At 35.4% G+C, this 21,632-nt stretch overlaps 1 protein-coding gene across 10 annotated transcripts in view; it reads right to left on the bottom strand.

Moving 5' to 3' along the window:
- The window catches only part of C6H4orf33 (chromosome 6 C4orf33 homolog), a 57,550-nt gene that overhangs the window by 33,142 nt on the left and 2,776 nt on the right, over positions 1-21,632 (bottom strand). For 3 of the 10 annotated variants that reach the window (XM_067036673.1, XM_067036672.1, XM_067036675.1), the window contains exons 3-8: positions 20,213-20,406; positions 14,800-14,989; positions 12,313-12,373; positions 9,901-9,952; positions 9,580-9,779; positions 6,906-7,719 (exon numbers count right to left, since the gene is read on the bottom strand). In XM_067036673.1, the coding sequence (XP_066892774.1) occupies positions 7,614-7,719; positions 9,580-9,779; positions 9,901-9,952; positions 12,313-12,373; positions 14,800-14,980 (600 nt within the window). In that variant the 5' untranslated portion in view covers positions 14,981-14,989; positions 20,213-20,406 and the 3' untranslated portion in view covers positions 6,906-7,613. Of the gene's footprint in view, positions 1-4,057; positions 6,484-6,905; positions 7,720-9,579; positions 9,780-9,900; positions 9,953-12,312; positions 12,374-14,799; positions 14,990-19,610; positions 19,627-20,212; positions 20,407-21,632 lie in introns of those variants that run through there. The other 7 variants (XM_067036670.1, XM_067036677.1, XM_067036674.1 and 4 more) reach the window with 6 other exon arrangements.

Here is a 21,632-nt window from a genome sequence, read left to right as displayed (position 1 = left end):
TCCTTCTTGGACCTCAAGATATATGACTCTTTGAGCTTGCTGTCAAAATTAAATATATGGTTCCTGAAAAATAATAAGTATTAGAAATTTTAATGAAAAGACTTGCACAAAATCAGGCAGTTAGGAGAAAAGCCAGGACTATTGCAGGAATACAGGACACCTGGTGTTTCTATGGTATATACCAAAGCTTACTACTTGTGGTATTATCTTTTTTCTTCAGGCTGTTTTTTCAAAGCTCATTCAAAAAAATACATTTGTATTTAGCACATTTTTTTACTGCTTCGAATGCTTCCATTTATAGTTTGGTTTTCTATGTCTGCAAAGCTATCTCTTCAAAAGATGTACTCCAGGCACTACAGTGCCTTAGGGCATTATTAGAAACATGGGTTTTCAGTGTACTATTGAATCAGATATACTACTTAATGGATATTTCAGGTGATAGGCTGTCAGAAGAAAATTAGTTTTTACTAAACTATGCATTCTCTGTGAGTTTTTTAGTATAAAGTAAAAAGTCAACAGAAAAACACTAAAATTCTCTCAATAGCCAATTATGTTATTACATATTACTGTAATTCATACAAATGGTCAAGTGTACATCATTTGACAATATTTTCTACTATTTATCCTTTAAATTACATATTAGATTTATAAACATCAGGCATAAAATTTAACTATGGATCACACTGTATGGAAAATAATATTTTAAGTACTATTTATCATTAAATTATAAGGTGAAATTTGTACAGACTCCTCACTTTTCATAGATTTATAACTTCTAGTTTCTTATATTCTTCATACATGGGTCATCCTAGCTCTAGTGACAATATTTTCACTACATGAAAAATATTTGTTGGTGATAATAAATTAGTCAATTTTACAAATTTTTTTTCTTACAGAGAAAAATTAGGACAAGAAGTGATCAGAAAATGGGTAGTGCCCACTGATTTCGTTATTTATTTTCCTTTTTAGTGCTTCTTTATTTTCTGGCACTAGAAGATGCTCTAGACTTATCTTGTATTTTCCCCGAACTAGCCTTGTCAAGGTGTTAAGCCCCAAGTTTAACATCCCGTGCCAATAAATTTTTCCCCTTTCCAGCCATATATACTGCCTTCTCTAGTAGAATAACTAGATCCACTCCAACATGTGCTTCCCTGGTTCCAGGTCCTATAACCTTTCAGTGAACACAGTACTTCCTCCCATGGCATGTACTTACTACTGCCATTGCCCCTTGAGCTGTGCTGCAGTCTGACCCTCATTTTCAGTCTGGTGAGGAAATGGCATGTTTTGGCAAGTACTATTTCTGAGGATCTGCCGTAGGTGAGGCTTCGGGGGGAATGTCTAGGCAAGTTGAGGATGATCGCCTCTAACGAGGGTAAAGGAGCTGCTTCTGCCAACCCGGAGGGTGAAGGAAAAGCTGGGGTTCAAGATACACCAGAACAGGCTCATCCATACAAATGTCCTCATTCCAGGTCTCAGGGTCCCACTCTTTCCTTATGAGGCCCCTAATTTCAACACGGGAGTCAAAGCCGAGCATTCAGTCTCCTTTGCAGTATAGCTACCCTTACCACTAAGTCCTGAACTCGACTTTCCACACTTTCTGCCTTCCAGCTACTGGAAATTTGGCTAATTCAAATGTTGATGTGCATTTTTCTGGTGCTCACAAAGTGCCTTTAGTTTGTAGTTGGCTATTTTCATTTTTCAAGGTTTCCAAAGCCTTTATCAGAAAGCAGTCAACTCCACCTTCAACAGACTCCAGAGTTCCAAAGCAATTATATCAGACAGTTCTGCTGGTGCAATTGTTGTCTAGGTGGGTAGACACATTCCTGGTGCTTCCCACTCCACCATCTTCTCAGAATCCCCTCCAAATTGTTACTTTTTATTAGTGGAGAAATAGCAAATGAAATTATTTCAATGTCCGAATTGTTTTTTAAAAAAAAGCAGTTAACTCCACAGTCCCTATTATTTCCACTGCTTCTATGCCAAGTGCTATCTATCACACTGATGTTTGACCTACACCTGGTCCTCAAGCCAGTCTACCACTGGTGAAAGTCTTAGTACCTGATGTTACACCAGGGCCATCACCACCACCAATGGGGTCCCTATCACTGAATGCCCCATGAGTGATACAGTTCCTGATTCCCATCCTGACGGGCTACTTCTGAGGGCCACTTCAGGTAACAACTGACTTAGCCTGGGTTCCCCGTAAAGCGGACATGGGACAAGGGCTTGCATATAGGTTGATTTTGGTAAAGTAATTCCAAACAGCAGTAAAGAACTGGGAAGAGTAAAACGGGAAATGAGGGAAAGGCAATATAAGTTGTGTTTTGATTTGGCCACTGCTGTGAGCAACTGGAGTGTGATCCTTTTAGGTGTCTTCTACCGAGCTGTGTGGAATCGACCTCCGAATTGTCAACCGGAGGGGTGAAAGAGAGGAGTATTTATCCACCTACTCCCATCCTTCTTGGAAAAACAAATATTGTATAGTAACACATACATGTGGAATCTGCAAAAATTGGTTTGGACGATCTTATTTACAAAGCAGAAACAGAGACACAGATGTAGAGAACAAACGTATGGATACCAAGGGGGAATGGGAGGGTGGGGTGGGATGAACTGGGAGATTGGGATTCACATATGTACAATACTGATACCATGTATAAAATAGGCAACTAATGAGAACCTACTGTAGAGCACAGGGAACTCTACTCAGCGCTCTGCGGTGACCTAAATGGGAAGGAAATCCATAAAAGAGGGGATCTATGGATACGTACAGCTGATTCACTTTGCTGGACAGTAGAAACTAACACTACATTGTAAAGCAACTATATGTCAATAAAAATTTAAAAAAAAAAAAGAAAAAAAAAAGCTGTCCCATGAGGTGTTAGCTCCCTCTCACATCCAAGGCAGTTTATGCGCGAGACTGGCTAGATATACTCTTAGCCACCACAAGCTGAGGGAGCAGACAAGCCACGAGACAGGATGCTGTCAGTTCCCTGAGTCCAACTGGCTGCTGGAGTAAAATGTTAGGCTGAGAGGATGGGAGGTGGGTCAGGAGAGCTTCCTAATGCACAGCGGGGGTAAGTGCCAAAATACAGTGATGTTCAACTCCTACGGAAACGTAAGAGGGCACGAGGAGATGAGCCTTGCGCTTTGAGGCATGAGCACAGTGTTCAGGGCTTACTGTAACTGCTCCACCACTTGCATCCTCTCTCTTTTTAAATATCAGATTCATTAGTTACCAATGTATTCACTACCTTCTGCCCTCAAAGCCTAACATTTTAAAAATAAGGAAGAAAAGAAAGAGATAATCTTATTTTTTCTGTGGCAAAAAATTTTTTTAAGGTTGAAAAAGAAGTAGTTGGGGGCTAAAAATAAAAAGTATATTTCCCTCTGGACTGTGCCTTACAGTTTACTGGAGCTGAGAAAACGCATGAGAAAGCCCCTGACTAAATACATGCACAGTGTAATCTATTTACCTGGCGAGAAGAGAGGATCTGCCTGATAACGATAGTGGACAATTCACAACCCAGCAAGGACATGCACTTATGCATATCTTAAACAAAGAAATGATATTCTTTCATGGTCCTAAAGTGGAAAAACACATTTGAAACAGCTATTACAAACACCCACTCTCGAATACTAAGTTTCTACTATAGGGTACATTGTTTGTATTTTACTAATGGATAAATTTTCCCTGAACTGCATGTTCCTTTCAAAAGAAAATGTTTACGTAATGTGTTTTTGCTTGCTTGGTATTGGAAGAAGGAAAATATTTCTTATCTAGATAAAAGAAAGTCAAGAGATGTTTCAAAGCATCTAAACAGATAAAAAGAAGATACATATTAGGTTTCAGATAGCTCACAAAGTGCAACATCCCAATTCAATCTTTTCTATGGTTTTGACTGTATCTGGGATATTTGTGCTTTATTTACTCTGCCCCCATATTATAAAGTTACCATTTCTATCCGAACCCGTGATGCAGGTACTCCACATTCTCATTAACACCTGGTATTGTCAGTCACTTCCAATTTTAGCCATCGGGGGAATTTTTAATTTTGGTTATCTAGTGGTATCTTGTTGTGGTTTTAATTTGCATTTCCTTGGTGATAAGGGAAGTTGAGAATCTTGCTATACTTTCTACTTATTGCCCTTTTATATATTTTCCTCTGTGAAGTGTCTGTTCAAGTCTTTTGCTCTTTAATTGGCTTCTTCTTTTATTACTGATTTGTAGGCGTCCTTTACGTATTCTGGGAGGAGTCCTTTACCAGATATATCTATTTTAAATATTTTATCCCAATCTGTGGCTTGCCTCTTCACTATCATTTTTTTCTGATTCTTTTTTTAAAAATTGAGGTATAGTTGATGTATATTATAGTATATAGTATAGTATATAATGTATATTATAGTATTATAGTATTACGTAAGTTTCAGGTGTACAACATAGTAATTCACAATTTTTAAGGTTATATTCCATTTATTGTTATAAAATATTGGCTATATTCCGTGTTGCATAATATATCCTTTTAGCTTATTTATGTAATATAGTAGTTTGTACCTCTTAATCTCCTACCCCTAACTTGATCCTCTTCCTTTCCTCTCCCCACTGGTAACCACTAGTTTGTTCTCTGTATCTGTGAGTCTGTTCATTTTTTGTTATACAGCAAGTCACCTACATACCAATCTTCAAGTTGCAAACTTTCAAAGATGCAAACGTGCCCAGAGAATGGACGAAGACAGACAGAGGAAGAAGTAACTGAAGAACGGAAGAGATTCATAATGCAGGAAATGGCAAGGGGATTCCCTTTATTTGAGGAGGCACTGTTAGTTTGTGAGGCACAGGACCTGAACGTAGAACCGTACACGAAGGTTGCAGCAGCCATTCAGAATGCAATCCAGTGCTACCGTGTCATCTATGGTGAGAAAAAAAGAGCTACTACCCAGACATCACTGGATCATTTTTTCAAGAGGGTAGATAGAATTGAATCCAGCAAGGAACCAGAACCTGGGCCATCAGCGTCAGACGTGAGTGAAACTGCAGCTTGCCCTCCATCTCCTGTTGCTGATGATCCTTCAGCTCTGCCATCTCCCACCTCCTCCCCTCCTCCAGTCAGTAACTCTTCTTGTGTGTTCACTTGATGCCAGCCCCTGTGTGCCAGCTGTTGTGCTCTACTACTGTACTTTTCAAGGTACTGTACTGTAAGATTAAAACTGTTTATTTTTTGTTTGTTTGCTTTTTATGTATTACTTGTGTGAAAAGTATTATAAACCTATTACAGTACAGTACTATATAGCCAATTGTGTTAGTTGGGTACCTAAGCTAACTTCGTTAGATTTATGAACAAATTGGACTTATGAACACACTCTCGGAACAGAACTCATTCATATATAAGGGACTTACAGTGTATTCACTAGTTTGTTTTATTTTTTAGATTCCACATAAGTGATATCATACAGTATTTGTCTTTCTCTGACTTATTTCACTAAGCATAATGCCCTCCAAGTCCATTCATGTCATTGCAAATGGCAAAATTTCCTTCTTTTTTAAGGCTGAGTAGTATTCAATGGTATATATGTACCACATCTTCTTTAACCATTCATCTGTTGATGGACACTTAGGCTGCTTCCATATCTTGGCAACTGTAAATAATGCTGCTATGAACATTGGGGTGCATGTACATTTTTGAATTAGTTTTCATTTTTTTTCAGATATAGATATCCAGGGGTGGAATTGCTGGACTGCCTCTTTGCTTTCTTAAATGGAAGCTTATGACAAACAGAAATTTTAAGTTTTGATGAAGTTCAATTTCTCATTTTTTTTCTTTTTTAGTGCTTTTTATGTCCCATTTGAAAAAAATCTTTGCCTACCCTTGAATGTGAAGAGTTTTTGCAGAACTTTTTTCATTTCACCAGTCACATTAAGGTTAATTTTCCTGTAGGTTGTTAGGTAAGTTAATTTCTTTTCATGTTTTTCCAGTTATTCCAATACAATTTGTTGAAAAGACTACCCTTTTTCAAAAATCAACTGACTATATGTAGTTCTTTTTCTGGTTTCTCTATTCTGTTCCATTGATATATTTGTCTAAATCTATGCAAGGTCATATTTTCTTCATTACTGAAGCTCAATAAGTCTTAAAGTCAGGTAGTATGTCCTCCAACTTTGTACTTTTTCAAAATTGTTTTGGCTATTTCAGGTCCTTTGCATTTCCATATAAAATTTGAATCAACATGTCAATTTCTACCAAAAAAAAGCCTTCTGGGTTTTTTAAAATGGGATTGCGTTGAATCTATAGAGTGATTTGTGGAAACAAATTAGGCAGTTTATATTTTCTCTTTATAAACAAATCTGTAGGTAGCAGTCCAGATATGACATGTTACTCCAGTGTGCTCTTTGGAATCCAGGCTCCTTTATCTTGCTATTGAGCTATTCTTGGGTTGTCTCCTCATTAACACAATGGAGCAAGCATGTTACCTCGGGTATCAATTCTATAATTCAGGAAAAAGGGAGAGGCAAGGCACATGACAAAAGGTACATGGAAGCAGAGTCCCTCATCTGTGAGGCATCTTTTCTTGAAGGCCCATCTAACACTGTATACTTAAATCTTGTTGACCTAAACTGTTTTACAGTGTCATTTCTACCTGCAGAGGAATATGAGTAAATGTAGTTTTTGAGAAAATCCCCTAAAAATTCAAGTCATGTAAAAGAGTTAGCAAAGAAGAAGAGGAAAAAGTATATCGCTGGGTAGGCAACTAGGTATCTGTACAAGTAATAAAGGTTCTTCTTCTGTAAGACTGCTAATCTCCGAGTTAAGAATGGTGGTAAAGGACCTGGTTTGGTGGAGAAGTTCATAGATAATCTACTAGATGGCTTCAAGCCATGAATTATAACACAAAATTTGAAAATTATGGACCAGGAGTGTTTGATGTTTATAAATTAAAATGAAGACATTTTGACATCTTGTTTAACAGCATTAAGAAAATGTCATTTACTTGTAAATGAAAGCAGAATTTGTTGCCCGAATTCAAGACTACTTCATTCCACTTTCTTCTACAGAAGAAAGGTAGTCATGAGACAGGAAATACAGCTAATTAAATAGCAAATGTATTTTAATAATGCCTTAACAGATGTGCATCTCCTGTTCAACTGAAATATGTCATTGTTTTCTATTCATTTCAAAAATGGACAGAGGAATCTGAGTAAAGAATTATTATACATTACCATGGAGTTCAAAAATGTGCAAATAAGATGTTCAGTCATAAGCTGGCTGAGGTTTAGGGGAGTGGGAAGAGAAATATTGATTTTGGTTGACAGCGTCCAGGATATGTGGGGTGATGGTGCTGCAAGGCAGATGGTAGAACCCCTTGGCATGATGGCTCCTGGACTAAGTGACTCCAAGAAACATTTTCACTTTATAGATAAAATCATACATGAACTTTCTACTTTCTTGTTAATTCATACACAATTTTCCACAGAGATACTATATACTTTCACTGACCTCTATGAACTTTTTATTGTTGAAATGTGTTCATGGTATCTTGAAAGAGATTATACGTATTATTAGTTTACCTTAAAAGGTATAGAGAAGAAATGATTGATATGGTCATCTACTATACTCCTACACATCAGGTTTCTCTATTAGCCACAGGTCTGATTCTGGTTGTTTCCACTCTTCTCCAAGCAGTGTGTTAAAATTGAAAGGCTTGAAGTATTCCAGATGATGGCTAAATGCAAAGAAAAAGATGGTTGGAATTGAAATGAATTATGCATTTGTGAAAAAGCTGTCCTGAAGGGCTATTTATTTTGTTATATCTGGTATAGGACATTCTATTTCAAGAATATCAAAGGTAAGATGTATTCTACATGTACAATTTTCTCTCTCTAGCAATCATTCAACTCTGAAAATATTCACCCATATCTCAAAGCACTCTCCTTTCAGTTCTGCAGATAGCTCCCTCACAGCTGAAGGGAGAAATAAAAACCAACCCTGAAAACCTGACTCATTCCATCTAGCCTTAAACAAATCATATTATACTCTTACACGTTTTCATATTCAAACTTTGATGATTTATATCAGTTATGTAAATAACTGTTTTTTAGAAAGGTTCAGCTCAACAGATTAAAGAACAGACTCCTTAGCCAAAGCAAGGCAGGTTTATGTAAAAGAGGATTAATTCTAGTTCTTTTCCTTCTAGGAAAACCATTTAGCCATTAGGAAGCTTTCTATTGTGGTTTAATGAGGAGAGAAAGCTTAGCTAAGTGCTGCAATGGAACTCAGCTCTGTAGGAAATCACTCTGCCCTAGCCAATGGCATAATCATACTTTTACCTAGAGTAAGCCTCCGATAACCTATACATAGGAAGCCTGAATACAGGAATACATTAGCTTGTGAAGAGCCAGAGAAACCTGCCACCTTGGTATGAGAGCCCTGGGTGAGTTACATCTAGATTCCTGTCCTGCTCTGCCCATCTGACCAGGCTGAGCCAGTTTTAGTCAATCCAGATTAAGCAGTTAGAAAACAACAGTGAAGGATAAGAGAAAGAAAGGGAGAAAGAGGGTTTTCCTAGAAAAGCAAGGGGAAAAGGAAAAAATGCATCTGGCAGAAAAAAGGAATAAGCTAGAAGAGATAAAAAGTCAAGTACAGCGGACTAAGAGCACGACAGGAAGGGCAGGGAGAAGGAGAACAGTGCAGCACTTTCCAAGGGTGAAAAGGCAGCGAAATCTGTGTACCAGAGAGCAAAGGCCACTAGGATGTCTCTGTTAGGCTTTTCTAAACACGCAGACTCACAGACTATGTTGGCCACTTGAGTACGCGCTATAGCGTGGGAATCTCAGCTTGCCCCAGGACAGTGGCTGGCTTTCCTCCCTGAGCTGGTAGTGTTTGCAGCAGTCCATGAAGCATTCATAAGGCTGGCCAGGGCTACATTCTCCTTAAGTGACAGCTTCAGGTGCAAAGAGATCAGATTCAAAATGGGAAAGCATAGGAGATCTCCTGGCTTGTATGCCTGCTGTCCAACAGGAGATAGTATTTCTTGCAATAACTCCCTAGGTATAGCTTCCAGGGTCCCCACAGAGAACATTACTGTTAAGGGGAAATCCCAAAGCTGTGCTGTCTCCATCTCTGCTGCCTAGAAATACGGCTGACATTTTTATCCTTATGAAGTTACCAGGAGAAGAGAACTAGAGAGTTGACTTTGTGTCAGATTCTCAAGCATCAGGGGAAAGGATTTATTAACCCTTTGCTCACACCAGGAAACACAGATGCCTCTGGCCATTTAGCTCTGAAAGGGATCCTAAATAAACTCACAACCACACTTCTATGCCAGTTGTAGTAATACTCACTAAGCAAGACTTTTCTCACACTGCCATGGAAATCTAAGTGCTCTACGGACAGCGGTGAGAGAGACTGTTTGTCCAAAGTCAGTCTGTCAAATACTCACTGAAGACCATCAGGAAACATAGGGCTCTACTTGGTGCTTTTAAACGTGTCTTCTTTGACCAAAAAATATTACTACTACTCTACCAAGAATTAATTTTTAAAAACTCTTATAGTTGGGACATATTTTCATTTATTTTCTACTTACAAATCAGGTTTTTGTCCTTGCTGCAGCTCATGTGGAAGTACAGGGTAAAGAGCTTCATAGCTTCTTTTATCTTTGGATCCATGAATTGCAAATGAATTGAATTTTGTCACATTTGGTGGAAAATAACTCCAAGGAAGATAAGCTCTACCTTCCCATTTTGTCTCTTCTCTGGACGCTTTGAATGATAGATCCAGTTCTTGCTACAGAAACAACATGTGAAACACAAAAGGTAAATTCATATTTATAATATAATAACATTTAAATATGTATATATTAACATTAAAAAATCTAGGATTTTGTCTCATATTTTTATTTACTTACTTTCCACACATTTCTTTTCCCAGAGAGTAAAAGCACCAAATGCTGTCCGTGGCTGTCAAAATTAAAATTCTTCATGAGTGTTTGAAACAAACATTATTTTCTTCACTATCCTTCATATTTGCCATGTGTATGCTTGTAACTAAATTTCCAAATAATTAAAAGATGCAATATGAATATTGGATAATTACAGGGACAGCAAGCGTGTTCAGTTACTTAAAAATGGCTTCTTTGAGTTTAACACTTTCCAGGCAATTGCTGTCAAATGCATAAAGCTACACATGTTCAGACTCCTTTTTACATTCTTTAAATAGGAAACTATATGAAATACTTCAGTTGGTTAGATGGTACAAAGTATGCAAAAGGGGTGGGGTATATGGAGTTCATAATAAAACTCGTTTCAAAAATGAAAGTATCCTAAGGGAAGCTGGCATCAATTTCCAGGTCAAAATCCAACAAACATATTAAAGGTTATTTCTATAAGAAAACTGTCTTGAAGCTCATTAGGAAGATGGAAGATAAAAATATCGATAGTCTAAAACTACTTAACAGGTTGAAGACTTTAATTTGTAACTATTTTCTCATACAACTCTCCTCCACCTATCTGCCTGCTGTGTTTTCCTGCTTTCAACCATTAGTTCTGACACTGATGTCACAGCTACAAGGAGAAGCACAACATACTCCCAAAAGAAAATTCTAATAAGAGAGCATAATCGGGATTACCCATGTCAGTAAGAATCAAAGGATTTCAAATAGTTACATGAAGCAAATTTATGGTCTCTGGAAAAGACTATATCTAAACATTTTGACACAGAGGTCTGTTGGGAGCTTTTCAAGTAGGATTTCCTTCAAGAAACTAGTCTAACAGAAAACAAGTATTCTTTTCCATTTAAAAGTTCTCTGCTCCTTTTTATTGTTATTTTGCAACCTTAAGAATATCCTAAGAACAATAAAAGCTCTTAAAAATTCAAACAAACATATTCAAGTTGCTTTCCTAGAGGTTAACTGTCACAGGAGTTGATTGCCTGAAGCAAAACCATGATTCTTGATTATTTACTGTCCTAATGTATCTAAAAACAAACTTTTAGAATTTATTAATTTTACACATTATGGTTATTGAATAATTTCCTAACAAAAGATAATCTAATTATCTGATGTATCTTATGCTAAGTCATCACTTTATAAAAATAAACTGATATTATCATCTAAAATTTAAACTAAGGATGTAACTTTAGAATTCTAGCAGATTCAAGTTCTTGACTATCTTCTAGACAAGTTATAAACCTATTTGCCTTAGCTTCCTCACGTGTATGGTGAAATTTTCTTACCTCACATTACAGTTTATGAGAATTAATCATATTTTTCAATAAAGGATTTTGGCATGTTAGTTGAAGGGTAACAAAGATATATAATTACTCTTCTGAAAAATATAATTGTGAACAGCTATATTTTCCACACTAGCATTAGCAAGAAATCAAAATAAGAGAAAAGAAAATGAAATCTAAAATCTCATTGAAATCAATTGCTTGGGACTCTGCTCAGTCTACAAGAGGACAAAGGCTACTAGATAACAGATGCTGAGAAGTATTTAAATGTCAATTTAAATGAGTAATGGAAATATAAAGAAATATTTCATTACTAAATATTAACTTAAAATTTCTTATAATTTAGATAACAGGTAGGTATAAATTTACTTTTTGACTTCTACAGGAAAAAAACTGCCAACCAGGTAGAGAGTTCCCAAGGACCAGTTAAATTTGTACAAAGAGAGTCCAAGGTTAATATTTTCCATAAATCTAGGAAAAGCCATGTGTGATTTAGTTTTTATCCTTGGTACTGAACATAAAGTGACATAGTATACACTCAGTAAAGGAATGATAAATAAAGGAAGGAATACATGAATATATAATTATATAATATATAAAATTAAAGTTTAATCTAGTTCTTAAAAGAATCCCCTAAAAGAAACATTTTCATAAAGCAGTTCAATTCATTATACCTATATGTCTCCCTTTATTTCTAAATAGCTAATATATAATAATGCAAATTTACAGAGTAACTAATGAATATGCCTCCCTTTATTTCTAAATAGCTAATATATAACAATGCAAATTTACAGAGTACATAATGAGTTTTATAATAATTTTGCAAAAAAACCTTCAAATTTATTAGAAAAACCAACTACATTAGTGAATTGAAAATAGTATCAACATAATATTTTCAAAATCTTATATATTCTGCATTATACATTTACTTGAAAATAAGGAATTACATATAATTCAGATTAATTCAAATTAGCATTCTGACTAGTAAACCAGAATTAGTGAGCTTTTACTATATCCATATGATTTATAATTAGAAAATAATGTGTTCAAAATATGTAGCAGTGAGTTAGAAGAAAGTTTTTATACTTACGGACAAAGTTCAACTTCTAAATACTGTTCAGTTATGTCATTCAAGAAAAATGCTTCCACAACTTTTGAAAACAGAGATATGACATAATGAGAAACTTAATTTTGCTTCAACAGTAAATAATTTGCTTATACCTTTAGAATATAAAGTGAATTAATGCATTATTTTTAATTAAAGCTATATCACCACTAGGAAAAGGGGAAAATAAAATAAATAGACATTGCCTGGAAGAAAAAAAATACATAGAAAATAAATCATCATTTTTTTCCCCATATCAGATTGCCATAAAATAAAAATATTAATGAAGCCTAGTGCTGGTGAGGTTGTAAAGGAATGAACATATCACACAGACTCTGAGCTAGTTATCTTCTTCTAGGAATTTATCCTAAGGAAATAGTCACACAACTGAAAAAGAAGTAAGATGCTATTCATCAAAGTACAATATTACTCAAAAAGAAATGGTCTAAATTGTTATCTCCTGTTATATAAATATCCTATTATATAGGAGACCTGTTAAATAAATTATGGAATCTGTGTATTCCATGTAATAAATATAATGCAGTCATTAAAATAAAATATACAGTTAAATATTTTTTGATATAGGAAGATATCCACGATATTTGGTAAGTAGGCTGCAGAGCAATAACCAAATGCACATGAAACAAAAATGTGCATGTATGCCTGTGCCTAGATGCCTGCAAAACATGCACAAGAATGCTATGGTTGGTTATCTCTGACAGGTGGAATACAAGTGAGTGATTTTTCTTTATAATTTCCTGAAATTTTCTGAGCATGTTTATTTTAAAAACTGTATAATTATAAAAGTGACACGTTTCTTTTAAATTATTAAAAGAACATAAACATATATGTAAGTAAAAAGTCAAAGTCCTTTTCTTCTCACTTTGCTCTAAAACCTATCAGAATTCTTCTGTCCTTCCATAATCTATTTTGCCTGCATAGATTAAAAAAATATATATGGAATCATTTACTGATTACAACTTGCTTTTTTCGCACACACACACACACACACACACACACACACAAAACTGTACAGCATATAGATGCCTAATTCTTTTTAATTACTGCATAGTATTATTCTATAGAATGTTATGATTTATTCATAATTCTTTATTGATAGACATTTAGGTTGTTTCTAGTTTTCCATGTGCTTTTTTTTATAATAATAAAAAATCTAAATATAGATATAGCCCCATCAACATCTCAGTCTTATTGTTCCTTTTAAAGTCTTTTACCTATGGCAAGGATGGTAGGATGAAGAAGAGATAATAAATGAGAGAAACATTTAGGAGGTGAAACTGACAGGACTTAACAAATAAATCCAAATATGGAGAGTGAGAGAGAAGGATCTCTTGGAAAGATCTCACATTTCTACATTTGGTGATTCGATGTATTAGAGTGCTATTGATTGAGATTGGGCAATTAGTGAAAGAAGCAAGTTCATGAGAGAAGTGGACGAATTGAGTTTAGGACTTGTTGAGTTTGGTGTCTATAGTACCTCCACTAGATAACTCACATTAGTGTGTACACCAACAGGAAGCTGGTATATACAAGTTCTGTAACAATAAAAGACAACATATGCTTAACATATGATAGATGAACGCTGACAAAATGCATACTATATAGATGGTATAGAGAAAGTAGATGTTAGTATGGACTAGAAGAGTCATCAAAGGTTTCTTTGAAGAAATGTAACCTGAATTAGACCTTAAACGATGTGCATTAGAGGCAGGGGGATTAGAATGAGAAAAGGTACATGAGTGAGAATATGCATGAATGAGACTATCAGCCTTTGGGAAGTCAAGAACTTTTGGTTTAATTTGATAGCTTGATTCAGGAGTACCCTGGAAGCTTATGGGAAGGGTTTGAACCTTATCTTAGGGACAGTAATGCTTTGCTATCTAGGAAATGGCATCATAAAGATTATTTAAGAAAGATAAGATTTAAGAAAGATAATTAGGATTCATTAGAAGGTGATCATACAGCATACCTGAAACTAGAATTTTATGTCCAGTCTTTTAGCCCTCACTTAATGTGTGAGATTATTTGCCAGTATAAAATAAAAACTACATTTCCTGTTTAAGTTAATGGTGTTTTCATAATAAGTGAAACAACCCAAAGCTTCCATAAAGAAGGTTTATAAGGTTAAAGTGGCAATTTGAAGATACTTAAAAACAAAACAAATGCTGAACTCTTCTTAGAATAGGTAACAGAAGTCAAGGAAGGAAATATAGCAGCAATTAAAAAATCTGGATTTGTAATTGCCATTTTTCACTGTTCTAGTTATATAGTCGAAGTCACATAGGTAACGTGAAAAAGTCAAGAGTGTGAGATTGGTAGGAAATATCAGAAACTGCACATGTCGGTTGCTCAGAAGCACTCACTTCCTTACAGCAAGATAAAATAATAGTTCTATGAGAGGTTATTATAAAAAGATTTATGTCTGCAATAAAATACAGTACTTCCACTTACCTTCATAATCCCACAGTTCATTGAAAGGCTTTCCTGGTTCTCCTAGTGGGGCTGGAGGATCATTGAAAAATGGAGCGCTAACTTCCATCATCACTCCTCTATCACCTGGATTCAGCCTGACAAACACTGGCTCATGCTTCACTGGAAAACCATCCCAAGTGTGTTCAATTTTAAAATCCATTTGAAGACTCTAATGGGAAAAAATATTAAAAAAAAAACCTGTTTAACAATTTACAAATGTTTCCTTTAGAAAGAAATGAAATGAAAATTTCAAAGCCAAATTTCAAAGGCAGGAAGGCAGCAGAGTGACAAGAACAAGGTTCTGAGAGTCAAAAGGCCATTTGTGTTATGGTAAATCATGGACATGGAGTTCTATTATAAAATAGGTAGTTGGATCCTAAAAGCTCTAAGACTTTTAAGTCTAGACCCATCTCGAGTTACCTACTAAAGAGTGTATCAAAAGAGTTTTTAAGAACTGTAATTAAATCCACTGCAAACTGTTCATGTATTTAACAACTCTAAGCACTATGAGTTTATATGCCATCCTTTGTCTTATTGTAAAATGTGCAGATGAATTACTGGATCCCCTGGGAATCAAGATCTTTATAGTAAAATTCACTTTGATTTTTCAAAATCTCTATAAATGAGTGCAAGCATTGCTGTTAACACCTGTTCTTTTGGCTAAAACTCTTTTCTTTTGGGGGTGGGAGTGGAGGGGGCTTCAACCATTTGAAGGCAGGCAGAGTTTAATATTGTCTTCCCTAGTCTCAGGGTATGGTTTTTCTTAGCCTTTTCAATTTTTGATATTTCAAGTGTTAAATGACCATTTGCTCAGTTAATCCCTTTTCTCCAATTGAAATATGGGAACAAAATCTGCTATCATTTAAACTTTGAAATAGACTAAGTACATCTGATGCAAGCAGTATTTGCATTTTAAGTTGTTACTCTTAAGGATTAAATGGAAGGACATAGTATTATATTAATAAAATTATGTTTTGTTGAACACTATGGATCAAACATTTTATAAATATTATCTCATTTAATTTCACAAAAACTTGTAGAGGAACTATTATTATCCTCATTACAAACAAAGAAACAGACTTGTCCAAGGTCAAATAGCTAATAAATCAAGAAACTGAACCAATGTCAGCCATGCTTTCCCAGATGAAGACATTTCAGGAATCTGCAAACAGATGAAAACCTTATTTTGGGAATGATGGATTCCCCTAAATTATATTAGGTCCTTACGTCTTGTCCAAAAGATAACCTTGGTTGTAAATGATGGTATTTCCAGACTACTTTTGCTTACCTTAAGTCACTGAATGCATTTCCTTGCTTCATGTTATTTTTATTGCAAGTAATAAAGCTTTACATTTTGAATAAATTTATTTCTTAACTTTTTTTCAGGTTTATTGACGTATAATTGACAAAAATTATATATATTTAAGGTATATAATGTGATGGCTTCATAAAAATATACTTCAATAAATTTATTTCAACAAATAGGAATTAAATACCTACTATGTGCCCAGCACTGGGAGATCCAAATACGTAAGTTCTGTGTCACATACAGAATCCAAGATCTCCAAAAACCTTTTTGTAAAGTATGTAGCTTTTCTCAGTTTTCACTATATGCTAAGAAATTTTAATAGATAACTTCTAAAATTAAAAAATAGTTCTGGTGTTGCAACCCATTTGCAACTAACAGCATTTCAGAAGAGGATATGTTCAGCAATTTATATTCTTCATCACTGAAATAAGCTCAGTGAGTGATAAGACTGTATAAACTGATTCTGACTTATGTGGAATTGAGTCCTGATTTGCCTGGAAAAAAATACCTCAATAAAAAATTTATTTTCTTTAGTTGAAATATCAAGGCACATTCTTCAAAATAAATATATCACCCTCTACTACAAATTTTGGTATGTAAATACCCTCTTGGAGCATATAGGAAGAAATAAGAATAAATCAAGATGTTAGAAATGCTGATTAAATCTCATTCTGGCACCAATATGCTATGCTCCTAACTTAGGGCTTGACAATTCTTGACAATCCTGGGAAAATATAGCTCAGCGACTAGGAAGTTTGGTTGATTCGCTAATTCTCCACGCAACCAGCATATCCACAAAAAAATGCTGCACACATTAAAGGGATCCCTATCCTAATCAGTGGGTTTCCACCATGGAATTTTCAACTCCCAGTTCTTTTAGGCCATCGTCTCTATGTCTAAATGGAATTAAACCATATGCAGTGATGTGCTCCTAAAAATGGCCTGTCATTTCCATGCACACATGATGGGTCATGGTCAGAGTATGGCTTCAAATTACTTCAAAATGTAATCTTAACTGGAAGATAAGAAGAGATAAATGATGAAAGCAGAGCTACTCTTGTTGGCAGTATAAGGTACAGAAAACCTAAGTCTTTCTACTGGTTCTTTCTGCCTTTTCTCCTAAGATTTCTTTGAATATTGCCTGGAAATTACTGCAAGAAATATCAGCTAGACTTCCACTAGTAGGGAAGAGTGCCATGGTTGACATGTCCAAGGGTAGAATATAATTTTGGCTTTTTGCATAAAATGACCTAAGTTTCTTATCAGAACAACAACTTTATTAATTTGCTTAAAGAACACTCACATCAATCTAAGCATGCATAATATAATAAAAATCAACCTAAAAATTATAGGCCTGCTCACTAGTTTACAATCTAATCTAAAGATAACACGGGTCCAGAGAGAGACAATTGATTTTCAGCTCCCTGGGGACACTTAGGATTGTGGAGGCTTAACCCCCACTACCGTTCAGTTTTCATTGTTTGCACACGTGCTCATATGAAGTGGAGACAATTCGTTTATTAATGTCTTTCACAACCTGGGTTAGTGGGCATCCATGCAGCATTCCACTCCCTGTCACTCTCTATTGCCCATACACTGCTGTTTTGATTCACAGCACTTACACTACACGACATATTGTACTTGTTTTATTTTCTCCCCATCCCTAGCTAGAATGCCTGTAAGTAACAGGAACTTATTATTTATTTGTGGAGTGAATAACTGTTCTAGTCTCTGGATCTAAAATTTCATGATTCTAAGATTTTAAGCACGAGAAATCAACTGTCAGTGGTATCACTATCTCTTTCAACACTATATACAAGAACAATGGCAAATAACTAAGTAAGACATCATATCTAGAAATTTCCTTTCAAGTTAGTTTATCAAAGGTTTATTAGCTACTCACTTTGTTTCGGGCACCACAGCAGGTGCTGGAGAAATAAAGTGTAAGAAAGTCTATGGGGAGTTGGGGATGATTCTCACGTAGCTAATCAACCAGGACTCATGTCCTAACCAACCAGATCCATTAGCAGTTGGTTCATTTTGCACTCCAATTTAATAAAGTTGGATCACTACACCAAACTAAGCTTTAAATGAATCAAAGATATAAACATAAAAATCAAACCAAATAAAATCAAGAAAGTAAAAATCGGGAGGTTGTTTTTAAAAGATGATATTAGAGCAGAAAAAGCCTTTTAAGATATAATCCCAAACCCAGAAGACATTAAAAAAAAAAAAACTGATACATTTGGCTATATAAACATTTTTTTAAAAAAGCAAAAGCTGCCTTCCTCCACCAAAAAATCCCCATTACAAAATCAAAGACAGTTTGGGAAAAAATACCTGCAACTCATAGTTCAGACAAATAACTAAATTCTTTTAATGTTTAAAGGGCTCCTAGAAATCAATAATGAAAAGACCATCCCAACAAAAAAATGGGTAAAGATATGAATAGCCAGCTCACAGAAAGAAAATGCAAAATGTTCAGTCTCATTAATAATGATAGAAATGCAAATTAAACGACAATAAATTACTATTTTTCCCTTAGATTGTCAAGAATCAGAAGGTTTGATAAAATGCTGTGATAATGAGGACGCTGAGAAACAATCAATATACTGCTGTTGGGGCATAATTGGCACAGACTCTGTCAAGAGCAATCCCTCAATATCAATCAAAATAAAAAATGCAAATGACCTCTGACTCAACAATTCTAGTTCTAGGAGTTATTACACCTGTACATATTCAAAATGACATGTTATAAAGATATCTACTGTAATATTGTTTAGAATAACAAAATATTTTAAGCAACTTAAATACCTATCAGTAGAGAACTAGTAAATAAATTATACTATATCATACAAGCAAATACCACACAGCAGTTAAAAAGAGTGAGGCAGCTCTATATATAAAACTAAAATATATTAGGTGAAAAAAGCAAGGTGCAAAAAAGTATACATTTACTTAATAAAAAGGAAGACTATTAGCATATATGCTTGTGAATGCATATACTATCTCAGGAAGCATATACAAGAAACCAGTGTAGCAGTGGTTGCCTCTTTGGAGGGGATTATCTGCCTGAGAAAGCTGAGGAAGCAAGATTTACTTTCAACGGTATCGGTTTTTTTTTAATCTATTTGAATTTTATACTATGATAGACATGTATTTATTAAAAAGTACATTATTTAAAATATGTTTTAAAGTCTAATTTTAAGCTGGATCTCTCAAACAGTAGTGACGACCTCTTTTCTCCCTTATATTATATATGCTGAACATTTCTAAAAAGTCAGAATGAATATTAGGAATATTATTAAAAGAATATATTCATTCAAGGTGAACATTCCATTATACAATTTTTATGTTGGCTGTGTAAACTTTCTTAAAAAGAATGTTTATTATTAATCTGTATTGTTCCACATTTTAACTATAATTCTTCAAATTATTCTCTCATCAAAAAAAGTCGAAAATAATTATTTTTATTCTTTACTTGTACTATGGGAAGACCTTTACAAGGAAATGAAGGGGGCTTCCCTGGAGGCGCAGTGATTGAGAGTCCGCCTACCAATGCAGGGGACACGGGTTCGTGCCCCGCTCCGGGAAGATCCCACGTGCCGCGGAGCGGCTGGGCCCGTGAGCCATGGCCGCTGAGCCTGCGCGTCCGGAGCCTGTGCTCCGCAACGGGAGAGGCCACAGCGGTGAGAGAGAGGCCCGACGGAACCCCGGAGCATTAAGAGCCTAGAGAGGAAAAAAAAAAAAAGGACAATTCCACAAAGGTTAAAAGGAAGTTATGGAAAATGTGTTTTCTCAACTGAACGTTTTGTGAGGAAAATTTCCAAATCACGAACTTTTTTCAGTTTTCTACAAAAATGATTTTTTTTCAGTTTGCATTTTCCCCGCCCCCACTCCCCGTCTCCCGCGTCCATTTGAGAGAAACGGAGAAAGGAGGAAGTCAGCCCGAAAGTGCGAGGAAACTGTGCCGCCAGGAGAAGGAGCTGAAAAATAAGTTGCAAGAGAAAAAGCCAACAAGACTAGGAGAAGGTGGGAGGAACGACAGAGTGGACAAAACATTGTCGAGGAGGGAACACAGACCAGGAATCTCTTCTCGGGCCAACACTCGCTCGCTTCCGGCGGCCGAGGTCAAAGGACCTGCGGCTCCGCCCCGCTGCCCGCACGCTCTGGGGGAGGGACTTGGCGGACTGAAGCACCGAGACCTGTTGAAGGACCACCGCTGGTCCTTAAAGTCTGAAGACTTTTAATCGTTCCACAGGAGTTTGAGCGGTTTTCTAGAGGAAGAAGGAAGGGTAACTCAGCAATATTTAAAATTGTTGCACAATTTAAAAATCAACTGTTAATCATAAGATTACAATAGAACACATCCGGCAATAATTCACTTAATGTAACTAAGGGCTAACTGGCTATATAAGCAAAAATTGTGAATTATATTACACTGGCTGTAAATAATATTATCCTAGCTGCAAATTATATTATCCTACTGGGAGGTATAAACATAGTGGTCAACGATTCTAACATGGGCACCAGACTGCCTGGGTTCAAATCGAAATTCAGGCACTTCCCAACTGATCATCAGCAAGTGATTGTAAAAAGGGATTTAAAAATAGCAACTACCTTACAAGGTTTTGTGAGGATTAAATGAGTTAATATACATATAAAGTATTTAGAACAGTGCCTAGGGCATAGTAAGTATTAAAAAAAGATTATTATTATTAAAGTATATAGGTTTGCCTAAAGAAAACATTTTTCTGTTCAAATCATTAAAATTACCTGTTTCTGAGGTGGTTTTCTTATAGAAAACTAGACTCTCAGACAGGCTAGTCTGACCCTTGAGATCACGGAATATGGTTAAGTGCTCTAGAGATATGGTTCTGGTTGCTTCAGTCTTAACTATCCTAGCAGTTTTGGTCTTCTGCCCATTTCTTAATTGGATTGTGTTTGTTTTTTTTTTTTTGATATTGAGCTCCATGAGCTGTTTGTATATTTTGGAGATTAATCCTTTGTCTGTTGTTTCATTTGCAAATATTTTCTCCCATTCTGAGGGTTTGGTTTTTGTCCTATTTATGGTTTCCTTTGCTGTGCAAAAGCTTTTAAGTTTAATTAAGTCCCATCTGTTTATTTTTGTTCTTATTTCCATTACTCTAGGAGGTGGGTCAAAAAAGATCTTGCTGTGGTTTATGTCAAAGGGTGTTTCTCCTATGTTTTCCTCTAAGAGTTTTATAGTGTCTGGTCTTAAATTTAGGTCTTTAATCCATTTGGAGTTTATTTTTGTGTATGGTGTTAGGCAGTGTTCTTCATTCTTTTACATGTAGCTGTCCAGTTTTCTCAGCACCACTTAGCCTATTAGTGTCTTTCACCCAAGGCAATGTGAAATTATTGTTTCTTTATAGGATAATAAATTATTAACTAAATCATGTATATAAAGTATTAAACTTCTCACAAAAAGATAATAATTTACAGAATTACAATGCTTCCAAATAGAATTGCTCTGTGTTCT

Source organism: Kogia breviceps, chromosome 6 (assembly GCF_026419965.1).
Source record: "Kogia breviceps isolate mKogBre1 chromosome 6, mKogBre1 haplotype 1, whole genome shotgun sequence".
In the NCBI taxonomy this organism is placed as follows: Eukaryota; Metazoa; Chordata; class Mammalia; order Artiodactyla; family Physeteridae; genus Kogia; species Kogia breviceps.
This window is presented reverse-complemented; position numbering and strand designations above follow the sequence as displayed.